The following is a 22,061-nucleotide window of genomic DNA, read 5'->3' on the forward strand; positions in this document are numbered from 1 at the left end:
GAGAACAACTTTTCGAAATACAAATTATGAGAAATACTCACACACACTCTCTCACAACTTTACACACCCTCGATAATAATATTAGGAAAATATTTATCGAAGAGATGGAGAGCATGAATGCAAAGCCGAAATTATGCCGGTCGGCATGTAACTGTATAAATATACAAATAGAACCCCTAAGGGGGAGAGAAACTCAGATTTGTCTCCTTATCAACAACAAACACACGTATGTGCCCAAATACATTGTATGTATGTTTAGCCACCATATGGAATTATGGCGTATGAGTTCTGAATGTTTAATAGAAACAATACGACTCAGCGGCAAATGCAGCAAAAGCAAAAGAAAATACAAAAAAGAAATGTGTGTTCATTTCTATACGGAATCAAATTAAAGGCAGACATTCGACGAAGGCAAACACTACACATATTCCCTCCCATCCGTAGAGCGAATAATTGAGGAACATTGCTCGGCCAAATATCGAACCATTCGTATACGTCACTCATTTGTCTCTGCGCCGAAATCAACGGAAAATAAAATTTTTTAGCGACAGTAGTTTATAGTAGTCAAACGATTTAATCGTCTCCAATACCCCAGGCGGAATATACCAAGTGAATAAGTTAGAAAATAAAAAAGAGCCCTTTTTTGAGGAGGCATAATTCAAAAGTAAAAGCTTTTTCAATAAAACAAATATACCATGGAATTCGATTCGAAATGTATGCGAGTTATTGGCACAGCTGCCGTTTCCATTGTTGGCTACCAAATCATTACAAAGTTCCTGCCTTGGCTGTACATTAACATAATTGGTCCCAAATTATTTGGACCTAAGGTCGATGTTCGTCGCATGGGATCATGGGCCGGTATGTGCACTCATTATAGAGTGACGAATAGTGAATCAAAAAACGTGAATCAAAATGACCTGATTGACAATGTATTTTTCTTATCAAAGATTCAAAAAAAAAAAATCAATTGATTTGTTATTGTTAATTAAACCAAATTTTCCTCAGATTGTTATTAAGGTGTATTTTTTGTCTCTATTTCCTCTAAAAAATAGTTATCACTGGTGCTACAGATGGTATTGGAAAAGCCTACACCAAAGCGGTGAGTACAAAATAATGTAACATTGATTTTTCACTTTTCTTGTAGTTTTACAGAAAATCAATACATAAGAAATTTCATAAACTGACTTGAGGGTATTCTTTATCGAAACGTTATCATAGTTGTATACTATAATGAATAACTGACCACCCTTTAGGAACTCCGTGAAATTTTTACGATAAGCACACCGGTGAAACATAGAAATTAAGATTCTTACATAAAGGCCGCTAACAAGTCCAATCGGATTTCTTGCTGACTACATTTCCTATGTACGTACAATGGACTAAAAATTAAATATATGAATGAGATGAAGTGGAGAATTATTAGGTTTCGAAGTATTTTCATAGTTCAATCAGCGGGCCCGATAAGATTTATACAACGATAGGATTTAGACGCTGTTAAATAACGCCATCTATTAGAAAAAGATGGGTCCACAAAATATCTTTGTTACAATGCCGAATAGGAAGGTTAGGTTTAAGTAACAGCTCACTTTTTTCAGACTCACTCAAAGATGGTCTGTCGAAAACTCCGACGTATTTGACATACATTTACGAAGTTTTACTATACGTCGAAAACGTCGTAAACCTATGTAAAACACTTAGTTTTTGACATATATAAATTTAATTATACCCTAAACCACATAGTGGTCAGGATATAATAACTTTGATGTTTTTTATGAATGAAAATATATGAATCTGAGAAAAAAAGAGCAAGAAAAATTAAATTTTGCCCAGACTTTATTGAAACCTACAATGGCAAACTTGGCGTATCACATTTCACGCTCCTTATATTCGACCCTGTTTAAAAAAATTTAAAACGAGTTGAATTTAAACTTTTTTCAAGTATATGATCTATTATAAAAATTTAAATTTTCTCAAAAAGGTTTCTAAATGTTAATCCCAAGATTTTAGTTAATTTTAATATTATTTTTTAAACCAAAGATATTTTACTCTATATTATATACATACTCGTAAGAATTTGATATAATGTCAATTTTTTTAGTGTTGAGTCTCTGTAGATCGCCACACACAATGAGAATTTTTGTTATATGCAGCAGAAAAATCTGCTAAATAGCAAACAGTCAGGTGAACGGGGAAAGCAAACTCTACTAAAACTTCTGTCTGTTTTTATACCCTCCACCATGGGATGGGGGTATATTAACTTTGTCATTCCGTTTGTAACACATCGAACTATTGCTCTAAGACCACATAAAGTATATATATTTTAGGTCGTGGTGAAATTCTGAATCGATCTGAGCATGTCCGTCCGTTGAAATCACGCTAACTTCCGAACGAAACAAGCTATCGACTTGAAACTTGGCACATGTAGTTGTTATTGATGTAGGTCGGATGGTATTGCAAATGGGCCACATCGGTCCACTTTTACGTATAGCCACCATATAAACGGACCCCCAAAATTGGCTTGCGGGGACTCTAAGATAAGCAAATTTCATCCGATCCGGCTGAAAATTGGTACATTATGCCAGCATATGACCTCTAACAACCATGCAAAAATTGGTGCACATCGGTCCACAATTATATATAGCCCCCCTATAAACCGATCACAATGGACTGAATAGTCTAATGGCGTTTTCTTTTCTTGCAAAAAATGCACACTTTTTTTGCATTTTGCCCGGAAAATGTACTCTTTAGGTTCTTTTCTTAAAAAAACAGGCAAAAGTGCGAAAAGGCTTCGAATTCTGTTGTGAAAATAGCGCCACGCATAGAGGCAAATTACGGGCATTTTCAGCACTGCCAACAAACGAGAGTGCTGCGATTGCCCTGTTTCCTTCTTTGAATTCTTTTCTGCCCGCTGAAATGATAGCATTTTTTTAGGTTGCTGGTAACATTTTAAAAATGCGCATTCTGTACAGACAAAATGAAGGCAAAGCACTTTTTTCAGAAAAGAAAACACCATAAGTGAACCTGAATCTTAATCGGGCTGCCACTTTAACCTAAACCAATCCCCCGATTTGGATTTCGGAGCCTCTAAGAGGAGCAAATTTCATCCGATCCGGCTGAAGTTTGGTACATGGTGTAAGTATATGGTCTCTAACAACTATGTAAAAATTGGTCCACATCGGTCAATAATTATATATAGCCCCCATATAAACCGATCCCCCGATTTGGCTTGCGGAGCCTCTAAGAGAAGCAAATTTCATCCGATCCGGCTGAAATTTGGTACATGGTGTTAGTATATGGTCTCTCATGACCAATCAAAAATCCACATCGGTGCATGATTATATATAGCCCCCATATAAACCGATCCCCAGATTTGACCTCCGAAGCCCCTTGGAAGAGCAAAATTCACCTGATCCGGTTGAAATTTGGTACGTGGTGTTAGTTTATGATCTCTAACAACCATGCAGGAATTGGTCCATATCGGTCCATAATTATATATAGCCCCCATATAAACCGATCACCAGATTTGACCTCCGGAGCCCCGGAAGAGCAAAATTCATCCGATTAGGTTGAAATTTGGTACGTGATGTTAATATATGCTATCCAACAACCATGCAGGAATTGGTTTATATCAGACCATAATTATATATAGCCCCATATAAACCGATCCCCAGATTTGATCTCCGGTGCCTTTTGGAGAAGCAAAATTCATCCGATCTGGTTGAAATGTGGTACTTGGTGGTAGTATATGATATTTAATAGCCATGCCAAAAGAAGTCCATATCAGTCCATAATCATATATTGCCCCCATATAAACCGATCCCGAGATTTGGTTTTGGAGCCTCTTGGAGGAGCAAATTTCATCCGAGGCAGTTGAAATTTGGTACATTGTGCTAGTATATGGCCGTTAACAACCATGCCTAACTAGGTCTATATCGGTCTATAGTTATATATAGCCCCCAGATAAATCGATCCCCAATCACACAAAAATTTGTCCATATCAAGTTCATAATTGTATATAGCCCCCATATAAGCGACCCCCATATTTCAATTCTGGCTGTCTACCACGTATGGACTAACTCACAATTTAGAAAACGATGTTAAGAAGTTTTAAGATACCACAACCCAAGTAATTCGATTGTGGAAGACAGTCTTTCGTAGAAGTTTCTACGCAATCCATGGTGGAGGGTACATAAGATTCGGCTACAAAACATTCAAATTTTTTTCAAAATAAAACATGGCAATATAATATATTTTTTATATTCGGTAACTCACAATATATATAAAATAGTCAAAAAATAAAAATGTAACAATAGACGCCGGGAGCTGTTATTGGCACAATGTTTTTCTATGATGCATTTTTTAATTCGATTTTCTAAAGAAATCAACATGAGCTACATTGTAGCTTATTGGTTATTTGACGACAGTTTCTAGCATTATGTGTGTAAGAGCTCTTCTCCCTATTTGTATGCATAAACTTAGTTCGAAATTAATTCATTTGTATACGCAAGTGAACTTAAGCATTGTGCTGTCTCATCATTATTTTCAACACGTTCCACCACCAATCCGACATTATTTAATTGTTTATGTATAAGCTATGACACCAAATCAATTTCAAAATTTCTTTAAAAAGTAAATAACCGAGAACGCAAGAGAGCGATATTGGATGTACTCTAACTTGGGTATAATTCAATCGAATGTACATAACCCTAATTCCAATATGTACTCGTATCAGAGGTTTAATATCCAAATTAAAGGCAGGTTACTGAACTTTAGTCAACAACGCATTTTTTTTTTTAAATTGAAATTGATTCAATGACAAAAATTTTAGAATCAATCATAAAATTGATTAATTCTACAATTCTTCGACACTTTCAATTAATTTTTTAATTGATTCATTAAACATTTGATTGATCGCAGAACTCAATTCATTGTTTAATTGAGGCAATCAGTTATTTTGTTGGTCTTGCATATGTCATGCAACGGTTAAATGGCCCGTCTTGCATATAAAGGATGAACGCTTTCATTGAACAAAATCTACTATAGTTTTTGAATAAAATGTTTTTTGCTAATGGGAAAATATAATATTATTCTACAAATTAACAATTTTGCGAAAAAAATTTAATATATTTACATAATATATTTACTATTCCGATAACTCTTCAATTTTATAGCTATTAATCCGTAATGATGTTATTCAAAACGAAGAAAAGTCACATATTTAAATAAAATTATTTGCATATCATCTCAATAAATGATTTTCTACCTTTAGCATACTCACGTACTAATCCATAAGCATATGAGTAGTACACACGAAGGAAATTTGACTAAAATTGAGCGAACGATTGTTTTCATTGAAACGAAAATTCGTCAGTTTTGAGACAATGAAAATGTTCATCTATAGTATATACTATTTTATTATATAATGAAAAATTCATTACCATACACAAAAAAAAAATCAATGAATTTTCTTGTCAATACAATTAAAATTATGTTTAAATTTGAGCTAACAACGTAATTTGTAAATAAATTACGATTTTAGTAATATTTTGTCACATTATATCAACAACAATTTTTTTGAACTTAAAAAATTTCTTTAACAAAAATTTATTGTAAGTTCAAAAATTTTAATAATATTTTGTATGCACAAAACAACAAAAACTGAACTATATTGTATTCCATATTTGAGATTTTGAGAGATAATGCGTTGTTAAAATAACAAGATTTTACTGATATTTTTGGACTTTTAACTACGTTTTACGAAATGCCTTTTTTCTCATAAAAGCAAAAATGAACTAAATGTATAAGAAAACATCATTACCATATAAACCATGCCGTAATTCATTCTTACTATCTTTTAGAAGTGTATCAATATTTTCTTCTGCTGTAGTTAATAGCATACGTATAAGCATTTCAGATTCCTATTACTAAATGTGTAAACAAAATCAGGTTCGTAATGTATTTACTTCTAATGCAAGTAAACACAGTGGCTACACTACAATAGATTTTTAAATGTGCAAATTCATCAAAATCTTCAAAAGAAAAAAAACCCTCATTGTCAAGTACTCTTACAAAAATAGTTCGTCTTTCTACGAAATCAATAAATCATTTATTTGTTGCAAATTTACAAAGCATCATTAGCACAAGCTTTTGTTTTTTCATATTTCCATGTGGGAAATGGAATGAAGGGTAAATATTTATCCATTATTTAAAAAAATTATCGATGCGATGAAACAAAAATCGAAGTTTGCCTTTCGTAATAGTCTGTCATAAATAGGCAATGTAAGTGAAAAAAATCTATAAAACAAAAACAGAAATGAAAGTTTGATATGTTGATAAAATAATAATAAAAATCTGAAAATAGCAAACAGTGACTGCTGCTTTTCAACAGACGAATTACTGTTATTTTGTCGAGTTTATTTTTGGTTGTAACAGCATATCTGTAGACATGCTGTTTAAAAATTTGACTGCAATTTCAAGCTGAATGAAATAATGAACTATTCAGAAGTTCGTAAATATACTAATTTAAGGCCCAATTCTATCGAAAGTTTATGTCGTAAATACTTATGTATTATACACCGAAAAAAAAATTCCGTAGTTAAACTAACGGTAAATTTAACATATTTTTATTATACCCTCCACCATAGGATGGGGGTATATTAACTTTGCCATTCCGTTTGTAACACATCAAAATATTGATCTAAGACCCCATAAAGTATATATATTCTGGGTCGTGGTGAAATTCTGAGTCGATCTGAGCATGCCCGTCCGTCCGTCTGTCTGGTGAAATCACGCTAACTTTCGAACGAAACAAGCTATCGACTTGAAACTTGACACAAGTAGTTGTTATTGATGTAGGTCGGATGGTATTGCACTTTTATGTATATCCCCCATATAAACGGACCCCCAAATTTGGCTTGCCGATCCTCTAAGAGAAGCAAATTTCATCCGATCCAGCTGAAATTTGGTACATGGTGGCAGCATATGATCTCTAACAACCATGCAAAAATTGGTCCACATCGGTCAATAATTATATATAGCCCCATATAAATTGATCCCCAGATTTGGCTTGTGGAGCCTCTAAGAGAAGCAAATTTCATCCGATCCGGCTGAAATTTGGTACATGGTGTTGGTATATGGTATCTAACAAACATGCAACAATTGGTCCACATCGGCCCATAATTATATATAGCCCCCATAAAAACCGATCCCCAGATTTGACCCCCGGTACCTTTCGGAGAAGCAAAATTCATCCGATCTGGTTGAAATTTGGTACGTGGTAGTATATACTATTTAACAACCATGCCAAAAGTGGTCAATATCAGTCCATAATAATATATAGCCCCTATATAAACCGATCCCGAGATTTGGTTTTGGAGCCACTTGGAGCAGCAAATTTCATCCGAGTCAGTTGAAATTGTGTACATTGTGCTAATATATGGCCGTTAACAACCATGCCTAATTAGGTCCATATCGGTTTATAGTTATATATAGCCCTCAGATAAATCGATCATCAATCACACAAAAATTGGTCCATATCAAGTTCATAATTGTATATAGCCCACATATAAGTGACCTCTTGTTTCAATTCTGGCTCTCTACGTACCGTGCAAAAGTCCATATCGATTCGTAATTATTTGTAGAGTTACCTATACATACCTTTTTTGTCTAATATATTCCACGTATGGACTAACTAACAATTTAGAAAACGATGTTAAGAAGATTTAAATAAGATGCCACAACCCAATTAATTCGATTGTGGATGACAGTCTTTCGTAGAAGTTTCTAGGCAATCCATGGTGGAGGGTACATAAGATTCGGCCTGGCCGAACTTACGGCCGTATATACTTGTTATAAAATAAAATTTTCGTACGATTCCCAAAAATAGTAAGAATGAACTACTGCACGGACGACAAATACTGTTTTTCATATGTTTGAGTGTAAAAATTGTATGCTTGGAACTCAAATTTTTTAACACAATGCAAATATATATTAATTTAGAAATAGCCTGTAAACATATATGTGTTTAGAAATACAGACTTTGAGAGTATGCTGGATGTAACCAAAATTGGCGCCTTAAAAATATATATACACAAAGAAAATTTCACTAATTTTTTTCTATCAGTGTATGCCTAAGGTAAAACATAGTATGTTAGAACAATACAAACAATATTTTGTTTGGACCAATCCTGAAAATATATGTACTTGAAGTAAAATGTGTTTGGGGCATATGTTACAGAAGCGATTTTTTTTGAGGGTGTGTATGGTTTAAATGGTCATCATTTGGCGCCAATGATTTTCTTCATTACTTTTAGTTCACTTTTTCTTCTATGAGTGGATGGAATTTCGTGAACTGCAGTTAAAAAGGGGAACAAGGCATTAAATTTTCCTGGTTTTAACAACCCTGTGGATTATGTGGAGAGGTAGTTCATTCTTCCCATAAAATTATTTATTTTTTTTTTTTTTTGTGTATACCAAAATTAGTTTTGTGACATATTTTTCCTATAAATCGCAGAATGTCTGAAGTTTGGTCTTCATGTACAGTATTTAAATTCGGCATTAGGTTAGATTGAATTCTCTAAACAGTTTGGAACTCTCTAAACAGTTTGGAATTCTCTAAATCTCTAAACAGTTTGGAATTCTCTAAACAGTTTGGAAACAGGGACTGGAGGTTCCGAGTCACCTCTTCACCGATAGGGTGAACTCTTTGCCTAATAAAGGCAGGGCAGTGACAAAGGTAGTGTCTCATCATCCTCACCACCGTGGTGCAATGGTTAGCATGCCCGCCTTGCTTCCACAGGGTCGTGGGTTCAAACCCAGTTTCGACCAAACACCATAAAGTTATTCAGCGGTGTATTATCCCAACTCAGTAATGCTGGTGACATTTCTGAGGGTTTCAAAGCTTCTCTAAGTGGTTTCATTGCAATGTAGAACGCCGGACTGAATAGTCTAAGTGAGCCTGAATTATCGGGCTGCCACTATACCTAACCTAACCATCCTCAAAACATAAATAAAATAAAATATTTCCTCTGTATATCTGTTCTATGGGTCATTCTCCCATAACCATATTATTGGCGTTAGAACGACATATTTGGTAGCTATGACCATCTCAGGTATACGATCAGGGATTCTTGCAGCATCCGCCAGTACACCCACCGAACCCCTATTATCCTTTCATGTTCGTCATGTTTCGTGTTTCCGTCCATTCTCCCGACATCTTCAATCTCACCGCAGCCATACCGGCTTCGCTTTTGATCTGAACCTGTATTGGCCTTAAATTCAGTAGAGTCGCTAAGCGTCAGATAGCACTCCTGATATCTGTTATATCGGGTCGCTGCCTGATAGGCGAATTTGCAAAAACTATAGGTGCGAAGTATAATGACTATGGTATAAGCTGTCATGATGTGGAGGAAAAGGAATCAATTAAACACCTCTTGTGTGAGTGTCCTGCTTTTTGTGTAAGGCGTAAGCGAATTTTAGGAGCATATAGCTTTAGATTACTGGCTGACCTGGAAAACGTTAACTTAAGCAGTTTGTTAATGTTTTGGAGCAATCTGGTTGGTTCCACAAAAGTAAATAATGGAGAAGGTTCAGTGGTTAAGACTAGAAGTGTCCATATGTAATAGGTACTTTTAGTTAAATGTGGTATCACAATGGACTGAATAGTCTAAGTGAGCCTGAAATTTAATCGGGCTGCCACTTTAACCTAACCTAAGGCTCTGGTTGACGTAATCTGCATTGACCCAATTATGCCAAGACAACAGGTCTGTTGAACCCGTTGTAAACCAGACAATCGACGGGTATGTCATGATTGTCCTATATCCAGTGCGTGGCCTTTGGATTCAAGTCCCATTTAGAACCCGCCGCTCTTCTGTAAAGTACCCAACATTTGTAGGGTTTCTCAGTCCCCTCTTTGATGTGGCTCTTCCAATTTCCTGTCTATGGGAACCAGGGTTGGCCTGTCGCAAACTGTGACTTTTGCGACATACATTTACGACGGTATAATACGTATGTCGCAAAAGTCGTAAACCTTTTGGCCAGAAAAATATTTAAATATTTAATTTAATTTAGTTTGGCTCCCCGATAAAAGGGATGCAAAAACTATGCTGTTACATTGTATTTATTGAAAAATTCAACTAGTTTTACATCTCACATTCGCAACTTCAATTTTTTCGGGTTTTGCGTGGTCCATAATGTTCAAACAAGCTTTTGCTGCAGTGTGGAAATTGGCACTAATATGTCAAAAAGTGAATTTATAATATTCTTTCTAAACATCAGTTCACTTACATAAGAATTAAGTAGTGGTTCTTCTTCGCTACCAGTTTCTGCAGAAATTTGTGGAAGGTTAATTATGAGCGGGTACAAATCTAACGCTTACTACATCATTAATAGTTTGATGAACATTCCTGAGAATTAAAAATTCTTCGAACATATCGTCATTTTGGATATCATCGAATTTCCTGTCCACCTGAAGCGATTGTAGTATTTTGAGTTTGTGACGTTTGTTACTTTTTATACATTTACGTCGCGTATGTGACGTTTACGACGTTTACAACTTTGCGACAGTCGTAAACATAAAAAAGTTTGATACCGACCATCTCTGATGGGAACTCCTATTTACTTTATTTTATTAGAAACTGGTATCAACTTGCCCAAAAAATTCGGCAATTTTAAACGTGTAGTGAATAGGCATAATTCTGTCTTCTCCGGGTTTACATTCAGGCCATTCAGGGTCTTGCCCAGCCATGTGCTGCCCTAAGGACTTTTTCAGCTCTCCTGCAAAATCTATTATGATCCGTTTCCTTGAGAAGTATTGTAACATTGTCTTCGTAACAGGCGGGTTCAAATCACGGTTGCCACTCGAGCCAAAAGTAATCTACCAAAAATCGAAGAAAATTTTACCAAACATTCACGAAATTTTTTTTCAATTAAAGTCTTAATTAAGTTTTAAAAAATATTCAATTAAAAATTTAATTGATTCAACAAATTTTTTAATTGAAACAAAAACCAATCACAAACTTAATAGTATCAATTAATTTTTTAATTGGATCAATTGATTTTTCAATTGACTTTCACTTTTTAACTGATATATCATTTCTATGATTGAACACATTTCAATTAAAAAATTCATTGGATCAATTAATTTCGTGAAAAATGTTTTATGCGTAATATCGACAATTTATTTAGATGTTTAAATGTATCGAAGTATTAAATATTTTTAGCTTGCACCAAGGGAAAGTTACTACTCCTACAAAAAGGGGGAAGTTACCTACAGTAGACTTTGTTAGTATGACCTAACACGAAAATTACAATTTTAAGGGAGCCACCGTGGTGCAATGGTTAGTGGGTTTGATTCCTGCTTCGACCGAACACCAAAAAGTTTTTCAGCGGTGGATTATCCCACCTCAGTAATGCTGGTGACTGAGGGTTTCAAAGCTTCTCTAATTGGTTTCACTGCAATGTGGAACCCCGTTCGGACTCGGCTATAAAATGGAGATCCCTTGTCATAGACATAGAATCGGGCAGCACTCAGTGATAAGAGAGAAGTTCACCAATGTGGTATCACAATGGACTGAATAGTCTAAGTGAGCCTGATGCCACCTAACCTAACCTAACCTAACCTAACCTAACCTAACCTAACCCAACCTAACCTAACCCAAGGATATTAACTTATACAAAATTTAGTAACTTTTTATTTTTGGAGAAAAATTTGCCCAAATTTTATTTCTATATAAATTTTTCTTTTCTATAGACTTTGTCAAAATTTTATTTCTATAGAAAACTTTGTCAAAATTTTATTTCTATAGAAATTTTTGCTCAAATTTAATTCTATAGAAAATTTTCTTTAAATTTTAAAATTTTACACTCAAAGAAAAAAATCTGAAAATAGCATACAGTGACTGCTGTTTTTCAACAGACGAATTACTGTTATTTTATCGAGTTTGTTTTTGGTTGTAACAGCATATCTGTAATTGTATAATGTAGACATGCTGTTTAAAAGTTTGGCCGCAATTTATCCATTCAGAAGTTCGTAAATATTCTAATTTTAGGTCCAATTCTATCGGAAGTTTATGTCGTAAATATATATGTATATATTGAATATTATATACTGAAAAAATCCGTAGTTAAATTAACGCTAAATTTAACTTATTTTTATTACAAAAAAAAAATTATTTGTTTGTAGTTAAATTTTATTATTTTTTTTTAATTTTCCACAGCTTTATGAAATCTTACTTTTTTAAGTACTAACTAAACGTGGGTATAAAGTTCAATGGCCGTACACATAAGTTCAATATGAACTAATGCAAAAGAACATATTCCTACACCCAGAAAAAAGTGGTCACTTCTTTAAGTTAAAATGAACTCATTGTGAAGAATGTTGAACTTCGTATAGCGCCAAAGACATTTTTATTTGTTTGAATGATATGAATTTTCGTAGAAATTAGGTAGAATGCATTCCATATATTAGTTAACATTTTCCTATATTTATGTACCACTATACTACAGAATGAAAAATTTAACTGAATATAATATATGGAATGATTTTATTGAACTTTTTTCATTCATTTGGACAAATCTTACATATTTGTGGTAAACCTTTTACTTCAAAATTAGAACTGCTTACCTTCGCTTTTAAATACAGTTTTATTTATTTATATAGGCATTGTTCTTCAATAAAAGACATGTTTTATTAATATATTAAATATATTTATTAAGAATTAACAGCATCGAGTGACCTTGAAATATTAGTTTATTATTCCACTATTTCCAATTTCCATGTAAAGTTACCAACTGTAAAACGTAATGCTTTTCTTCTTCTTGTTCCTTTCACTTTTAATAAGATGCTGCGTAACGATTTTGTCCTCCTTTTACAATTTCAATACCTACAAATATAAACAATCATAAACCAATTTTTTCACAAAAGGTTAGCGTCACAGTATGAATGTTACCTGATAATTAAAGATTCCAAAATGAAGACGAATGAAGGGGTTCTTTCTTTATACACCATCACGAACTTTGATAGACTTATTGTTTGTTATTTATGTTCAATAATTTTGAAAAAAAAACGAAAAATTTTCTCACTAATTTAAAATAATAAATATTTTATTTGTTATTTATTATATTATAACAACGCGATTCAAACTAAAAAAAAACAACCCACGCGAAAACATATCGATTACATCGATGACAGGTATCGATTACAGGTAGATAAAAGAAATATAGGAAAATTTCCTATATTTTAACAAGTTTGTTTCCTTAAGTTTGGAAAGGATTGAATACTTCTTACTTCGAATGAACTAAAATATTTTCCTATGCTAAGTTTTATTCGTATGTATGATAAGCTTTCTATAATAAAGGAAGTAAGAATTATCATTTTATACTAAATTGTACTAAATTTGAGGAAACTTGGTTAGTTAGTTCGGTTTTTGTTTATTTTTAGGAATGCTTTGTTATCATTGAATAAAATTTTCTTGTTCAGTAGTAAATTCTTATACCCAGCGAAGAAAACAGAATTAGTAAAATTCCATGCCTTAATCTAGTTAATGAACTATTCCTAACTGCTTTCATTTTAGGATTTTTTTACTGAAACAAGTAAATTTTATTATTTCACACAAAAATGTAAAATAAAATGGATAAACTAAATTTATAAACATTTTTTCCTTTAGTTTCCAAGGCACTTTTTTCTGGGTGTACGATTCCCAAAAATAGAAAAAAAGAACTATTGTATTGTTAAAATGGTCATCAATTGGGGCAATGATTTTCTTCATTACTTTTAGTTCATTTTCTCTTTTATGAGAGAATGTAATTTCGTGAACTGCAGTCAAAATTTTATTCCTATAAAAAATTTTGTCAAAATTTTATTTCTATAGAAAATTTTGCCAAAATTTTATTTCTATAGAAAATTTTGCCAAAATTTTATTTCTATAGAAAATTTTGCCAAAATTTTATTTCTATAGAAAATTTTGCCAAAATTTTATTTCTATAGAAAATTTTCTCAAAATTTTATTTCTATAGAAAATTTTCTCAAAATTTTATTTCTATAAAAAATTTTTCCAAAATTTTATTTCTATAGAAAATTTTGTTTAAATTTTAAAATTGCAGAGGAATGTTTTGCAAAATCTACCAAATATCAAGAATTCTATCAACCTACCAAACAGCAAAAAATCTACCATTTTTGGTAGAATTCTACAAACTGTGGCAGCCGTGGTTAAAATCATTAAAGTCATTAGTATGCATAGTGCATAGTTGTTACACGCAGAAGTGGCTCACCCTGTGGGCCATATTCATAAAAGTTAGCTTGAAACCTACTACATATTACCATAAAAATTCCTTGGATAAACTGTCTGTAAATTATTATGAATATTGACATTAATGTTCAACAAGTTCTATCACTGAAATAACAAACATTTCTTAAAAAACACAGCAGTAATGAGTTTGGTTTTCTAGCTAATGTGACTTCTTCTCCCTTTTCAGCAGACAAAAACAGTTAAACAACTTATTCTTTGGCCATTTATTACAAAAATTTTCTTTCTAGTGTGATAATTTGGAAACTAATGGTATATTCTATTTAATTATTATAATTATAGTTTATTTCAGCACCTCAAAAACTTTCTTATCTTCAATCTGATTAACATTATTTATTTCCTTAATTTTTAGTTGGCCAAGAAAGGACTAAATGTGGTACTCATCAGCCGAAGCCTTAGTAAATTGGAAAGTGTTGCTAAGGAAATTGGTAAGACTCTTAGTAAATTCTCCAATATTAGTAAATAAATTTAAGAGTTTTTTCTATTTCTTATTATTTACTACAGCCGATGCCTATAGCGTTGAAACCAAGGTTATTGATGTTGATTTTACTGGAGGCTCTGAAATTTTTGAAAAAATCAAGAAGAACATTCAAGGATTGGATATTGGCGTTTTAGTGAACAATGTTGGCATGAGCTATTCCCATCCCGAATTCTTTGTCGAATGTATTCAAAATGATCCTAAATTTTTGCGCGATATTGTTTCTGCGAATGTTCATTCGGTGACACATATGACTGCATTGATATTGCCAAGTATGGTGGAGAAGAAAAAGGGTGTAATAATAAATGTAGCATCAACAGCCGCAGTAATACCGAATCCACTACTAACAGTATACAGTGCCACGAAGGTATGTATATGGCTGTATTAATATGCCAGCAAAAATGTTTTTCGAAACTCGAAACACAAATCTTCGAATTGTACGTTAGGTTGTCGTAGAAATGATACGGGAAGGAACATGATTTTAACTTGTAAAATGTTATGAATATTTGGAGGCTACGTTAGGTTAGGAATTGCCACTTTTCGACTAGTATGTCCAAAAACCTTTATAACATATAATAAAGTCGGCGCCGCCTGACTTTAAACTTTCTTTACTTGTTTTGGTTTTAATTTTTTTGGCTTAACTGCACTTTAGTGAGGTGCCACCAAATCACTTAAATTTCAAGTATGTTGCGTAGTTCGATGTTATGATTATAACAAAGTAAAATTTTTGACCCGGGTCTTGAGAAATAACCTCGTAAAAGTCATTCAAAATTTTGCTCTATCTCAGCTATCAAGCTAATCCCAAGTACTACTAACCACCAAAAACTTTACGTAAATATCTACTAAAGTTTATGAGATATAACAAAAAAATTAAAATTTTGACCCTAATTTTGTGAAAAATGTTATATATCTTAAAAGTCCATTGATTATGACCTATACTTTTTCCTCCAGTATATCAAAGACCATCTTCTGCTCTTTCATTTGAGTTTCAGTTCAGTTTTAGCAAAGTTATCAAGGTTTATGTCAGTAAAGTGCAGTTGCTCCATTTTTTCATATAAAATCGATTTATTCGATATTGCTCACGGAGACATGTGTTGTCTGAGCGTGCACTCAAAAAAAAAGTGAACCATATATTTCACTAAAACCAATTTTACTTTATTTTATTTCATGGAATTATTATGTTTGGAGAAAAATTCGTTTATTCTAATTTTTTTTTGCGAACGTTAGTTAAATAAACTAAAAACGCGAAAAAAAACTATACACAAATGAAGCATAAATATTTTCCAAATTCGTATTTCTCACAAAATAATTCATTATTTCTTTTAATTTGTAAATTTTACTACAAATGCGTATTTCGTATGGCATTAGACATTCTTGCAATTTTGAACTCCAATTTTTTTATTGACACAACAAAATTTTCTTTAACAAGTGAAATAAATTAATAAATTTTAATAAATTTTCTAATAATTTTCTTGAATTTGTCGAAAAATGTTTACTTATTTTTGAGATATCGGTGTGATGTCAGCGATTGTAATAAAGTTTAGTTAAAATTTTTAAAATTAACCAAAATTTTTCTTTCTGATGGGTTCACTGTTTTTTCAGTGTGCCGAAATCAAAATCACAATTTAGATATAACATAGCTCCCATTTATTAAGTATTAGGTTAGTTTGCAATCAGAATCAAAAAGTCGATTTTTTGAAAAATTTTGGAAAAGTCGACCATTTAAATTTAATACTAAAAAAATGTGAACCTCCTAGCCTATTTAACTAAATTTTATTTGAAGGAATTATTATAATGTTTTGAGAAAGTTTTCTTGCCTTTAATAGTTTTTTTTTACGTACGCTAGTTAAATTAACTAAAAAGGGACAAAAAATTATACACAAATGATACATAAAGATTTACTAAATTTGTATTTTCCACAAAATTGTTCAGAATTTCTTAAAATTTGTAAATTTTACCACAAATCGGTCCATCTTGAATTTTGTATAGCGCTAAAGACATTCTTGCAATTTTGAACTCCAATTTTTTCCTTCAAATTACAAATGAAAGAAAATAATTATGTCTAATAATTTTTTTTGAATTTGTCGAAAAATATTTACTTATTTTTGCCATATCGGAGTGATATTGGCTTTGGTAATAAAATTTGGTTAACATTTTCTAAAATTAGCTACATTTTCAAAAATGAACCAAAACTTTCCTTCGTGGTGGGTTCCCTGATTTTTGAGTGTAGACTTTTCGAAAAGTCGACATTTCGACTTTTTAAAAATTAATTATACTAATTATTTTTTTTTTTATTGAAAACAGCAACAAATAACATCAATTGTTTAATTAAACATTGTCCGATTTAATTGAATTCTTTTTCAAAATCAATTCAATTTTAATTTGAAAATAGTTATTTATATTTGTACTGTTTGTTGTCTAACATAATTTCTTTATTTACAGGCATTTGTGGATAAGTTTAGTGCTGACTTGCAAACTGAATACCGCGCTCGTGGCATCTACGTTCAAAGTATACAACCCGGCTTCGTTGCTACAAACATGTCAAAAATTCGCAAAGCGAATACATTCTCTCCCTCACCTGATACATATGTCGCTTCAGCTTTAAGTACATTGGGTATTGCTGAACGTACCGCAGGTTATTTGCCCCACACTCTAATGCAAAGCGTAATCAATGGAATAGGTTCGATATTCTGCGAGCAATTTGCTAGCCAGTTGGTATTTTCGAACTTGCTCAAGACCCGTCAACGTGCCCTACGTAGTCTTGCGAAGAAGCAATAGATGATTATATAAATAAACAGTTGTTTATGTCATTATAATTCAATTTCAATGGACTGGGTCACATTATTTTAATAAATGCATTAAAAGAGCTAAATTCATTAAGGTGAAATGTATGTATTTATTGCATTTGTTTTTTATTAAGAAAAAAAGTGTCATATATTTAAATAAAATTAGAGCTTAGAAGTCGTTTAAGTACAAATAAATTAATTGACATGCAGTTGTATGCACAAATAAAAATATTTCTGAAATTTAATTTTATTTTCCTGTTTCTTGGTGCAGTGCTTCTTTTTATCTTCAATCAAAAATCAACATATATTTCCCACGGACATCCCATGAGAGGGTAAATTAATGAGAACATTTCGATTTTGCCTCTCATGGGTTGTTCGTTCAATTCAATGCCACTTTTCGAAAAGTTATAGTGGTGGCCTGTTACTTCACACTATCTTTAACATTCAGTCCAAAAACTGAAAAACGTATTGCCTTGCGTCTTTCAAGTCCATTTATATGAATCAATCGATTTTTATACCCTTCACCACTATTTTGGTACAGGGTAAATCAGTTTATACATTTGCATGTAACGCTAAGAAGGACCGGTCTTAGACCCATCTTTTAGTAACACGTTGGCTGATAAGTCCCCAGTCTGACACATACATGGCGTCGCTTGTGTTAAATGCATATTATTTTTATATAGTACCAACCTTCAAATGATTCGTGTCAAAATTTGACGTCTGTAAGTCAATTAGTTTGTGATATAGAGTGTCTTTTGTGAAGCAACTTTTGTTTGTTTTAATGAAAAAAAGGAATTTTTTGTTTTGATAAAATACTGTTTTCTGAAGGGAAAAAATACGGTGGAAGCAAAAACTTGGCTTGATAATAAGTTTCCGGACTCTGCCCCAGGGAAATCAACAATAATTGATTGGTATGCAAAATTCAAGCGTGGTGAAACGAGCACGGAGGACGGTCAACCCAGTGGACGCCCGAAAGAGGTGCACGGATGAAAAAGACTGTTTTTCATATGTTTGGCTATAAACATTATATGTTTGGAACACAAATTTTTAAACACAATATTTTTGAGTGCAAGCATATAATGTTCATAAACTAGCATAACATGTTTGGGACATATATGTTAATATGTTAGAACATATTATGTTTGGGACATAAAATGTTTGTAAATATAATATGCTTGGATGCAAACATATATTAATTTAGAAATAGCCTATAAACATATATGTGTTTAGTAGCTTGGAGCGCTATTTAACAGGGAGCGATATTGAATTAAGTTGGTGGTTGTTGCTTGTTATTACAAAATTAACATTTTATTTTTCCTTGGGCAATTGATCAGCTACTTCTTTGATCCTTACAAACTGTGTGGTCCGCTGTTCGAATCCCCGTCCGGCAAAAGGTAAAATTAAAATAAAATAAAATCATACAATTGATTAATTTCTTCTACAAAGTTTGTATTACAGAAAAAGGTGCTAAGAACTAAAAAATCTCGTGGAAGTGAGAAAGATGTGGGGGAATATACAATTGGGCAGAAACAACATTTTGAGCATTCAGGTCGAAAACCTATGTTGTTAGCACCTATATTACCTGTTTATTTTCATAATTCATTATGATTGTAAATATATAAATAAATAAATAAAATTTTGAGCACAATATTGTTTGGGAGAATTTTTTAAGCATATAATATTTTTGGGTGCAAAATGCTTCCAAACACATTATATGTTCACATAATAACATATTGTGTTTTGGAAGACAACATTATTGAATTTGGATGCAAAAATACAAAATGTTTGGAACTTAGACTACCCAAACATATATTGTTTAGACCAATATGCTTTCAAACATATTATATATTGGTAGAGATCAAACATATAAATCTTTGGGCAATACCCAAAAATGTATATGCTTGAAGCAAAATATGTTTGGGAGTATATGTTACAGAAGCGATTTTTTGTGAGCGTGTGGTTACCGACGAAAACATCAAAAAAAAAATCCACAAAATGATTTTGAATGACCGTAAAATGAAGTTGAACGAGATAGCAGAGGCCTTAAAGATATCAAAGGAACGTGTTGGTCATATCATTCATCAATATTTGGGTATGCGGAAGCTCTGTGCAAAATGGGTGCCGCGCGAGCTCACATTTGACCAAAAACAACAACGTGTTGATGATTCTGAGCGGTGTTTGCAGCTGTTAACTCGTAATACACCGAGTTTTCCGTCGATATGTGACAATGGATGAAACATAGCTCCATCACTACACTCCTGAGTCCAATCGACAGTCGGCTGAGTGGACAGCGACCGGTGAACCGTCTCCGAAGCGTGGAAAGACTCAAAAGTCCGCTGGCAAAGTAATGGCCTCTGTTTTTATACCAACCACAATAGAATGGTGACGGGGATATAATAAGTTTGTCATTCCGTTTGTAACACATCGAAATATCGATTTCCGACTATATAAAGTATATATATATTCTTGATCAGGGAGAAATTCTAAGACGATATAACGATGGCCGTCTGTCTGTCTGTCTGTTGTAATCACGCTACAGTCTTCAATAATGAAGTAATCGTGCTGAAATTTTGCACAAAGTCGTCTTTTGTCTGCAGGCAGGTCAAGTTTGAAGATGGGCTATATCGGCCCAGGTTTTGATATAGTCCCCATATAAACCGACCTCCCGATTTGGGGTCTTGGGCTTATTATCTGAAATTGGGCAATTTATCTGAAATTGGAAATCTAGAGGTATTGTAGGACCACAAATACGTGTGCCAAAAATTGTGAGTATCGATCCATATTTTGGTATAGCCCCCATATAGACCGATTGCCAGTTTTTAAAGAGGTGTGCCAAAAATGGGGAGTATCGGTCCATGTTTTGGTATAGCCCCCATATAGACCGATCTCCCGATTTTACTTCTTGGGCTTATAGAAACCGCAGTTTTTATTCAATTTATCTGAAATTGGAAATCTAGAGGTATTGTAGGACCACAAATACGTGTGCCAAAAATTGTGAGTATCGATCCATATTTTGCTATAGCCCCCATATAGACCGATCTCCCGATTTTACTTCTTGGGCTTATAGAAATCGTAGTTTTTATCCAATTTGCCTGAAATTTGAAATCTAGAGGTATTTTATGACCATAAAGAGGTGTGCCAAAAATGGTGAGTATCGGTCCATGTTTTGGTATAGCCCCCATATAGACCGATCTCCCGATTTTACTTCTTGAGCTTATAGAAACCGCAGTTTTTATCCAATTTATCTGAATTTGGAAATCGAGAGGTACTTTAGAACCGTAAAGAGGTGTGCCAAAAATGGTGAGCATCGGTCCATGTTTTGGTATGGTGCCCATATAAACCGACCTCCCGATTTGGGGTCTTGGGCTTATAGAAACCGTAGTTTTTATCCAATTTGCCTGAAATTGGAAATCTAGATGTATTTTAGGACCATAAATAGGTGTGCCGAAAATGGTGAGTGTCGGTCCATATTTTGGGAGCCACTGTGGTGCAATGGTTAGCATGCCCGCCTTGCATACACAAGGTCGTGGGTTCGATTCCTGCTACGACCGAACACCAAAAAGTTTTTCAGCGGTGGATTATCCCACCTCAGTAATGCTGGTGACATTTCTGAGGGTTTCAAAGCTTCTCTAAGTGGTTTCACTGGAATGTGGAACGCCGTTCGGACTCGGCTATAAAAAGGAGGTCCCTTGTCATTGAGCTTAACATGGAATCGGGCAGCACTCAGTGATAAGAGAGAAGTTCACCACTGTGGTATCATAATGGACTGAATAGTCTAAGTGAGCCTGATACATCGGGCTGCCACATAACCTAACCTAACCTAACCTAACCATCGGTCCATATTTTGGTATAGCCCCTAATAGACCGATTTCCCGATTTTACTTCTTGGGCTTCTAGAATCCGAAGTTTTTATCCTATTTGCCTGAAATTGGAAATCTAGAGGTATTTTCGGGCCATAAAGAGGTGTGCCGAAAACGGTGAGTATCGCTCCATATTTTAGTATAGCCCCCATAAGAACGATTTCCCGATTTAACTCCTTGGGTTTCTAGAAACCGTAGTTTTTATCTGATTTGCCTGAAATTGTAAAAATTATGGTATTTTAGGCTCACAAAAACGTGTATCGGATTAAGTTTTTATCTGTCCATTTGGTAATGCCTCCATACACACAAAAAAATTTCACGAAAATTTTTCCAATTAAAATTTTAATTGAGTTTTAAAAAATATTCAATTAAAAATTTAATTGATTCAACAAATTTTTTAATTGAAACAAAAATCAATTACAAAAATAATAGTATCAATTAATTTTTTAATTGGATCAATTAAATTTTTAATTGGCCTTCAATTAATTTTTTAATTGATACTATCACTTCTGTGATTGAAGACATTTCAATTAAAAATTAATTGGATCAATTAATTTCGTGATTGAATCAGAAAAAAATTTTTTTGTGTGTATAGACCGACTTCACTTCTTGAGGGTGTAGATGGCCAACTGAT

The 22,061-nt window shown here is 33.2% G+C and overlaps 1 protein-coding gene across 1 annotated transcript; it reads left to right on the top strand.

Annotated features, from left to right (window-relative positions):
* Positions 1-477: 477 nt before the first annotated feature.
* On the top strand, positions 478-17,812 carry LOC142229370 (very-long-chain 3-oxoacyl-CoA reductase-like). Its single transcript, XM_075299922.1, has 5 exons — positions 478-858; positions 1,053-1,099; positions 14,656-14,731; positions 14,808-15,148; positions 17,224-17,812. Exons 1-5 carry the CDS (start codon positions 696-698, stop codon positions 17,557-17,559), a joined length of 963 nt encoding a protein of 320 aa, XP_075156037.1. The 5' UTR covers positions 478-695; the 3' UTR covers positions 17,560-17,812.
* Positions 17,813-22,061: the final 4,249 nt, after the last annotated feature.

Source organism: Haematobia irritans, chromosome 3, assembly GCF_050003625.1.
Source record: "Haematobia irritans isolate KBUSLIRL chromosome 3, ASM5000362v1, whole genome shotgun sequence".
In the NCBI taxonomy this organism is placed as follows: Eukaryota; Metazoa; Arthropoda; class Insecta; order Diptera; family Muscidae; genus Haematobia; species Haematobia irritans.

Coding starts and splice junctions, on each gene's coding strand:
- LOC142229370 (XM_075299922.1), top strand. CDS start 696: ATGGAATTCGATTCGAAATGTATGCGAGTTATTGGCACAGCTGCCGTT. Junction 14,732..14,807: donor AAGTGTTGCTAAGGAAATTG/GTAAGACTCTTA, acceptor TATTTACTACAG/CCGATGCCTATAGCGTTGAA. Junction 15,149..17,223: donor CAGTATACAGTGCCACGAAG/GTATGTATATGG, acceptor CTTTATTTACAG/GCATTTGTGGATAAGTTTAG.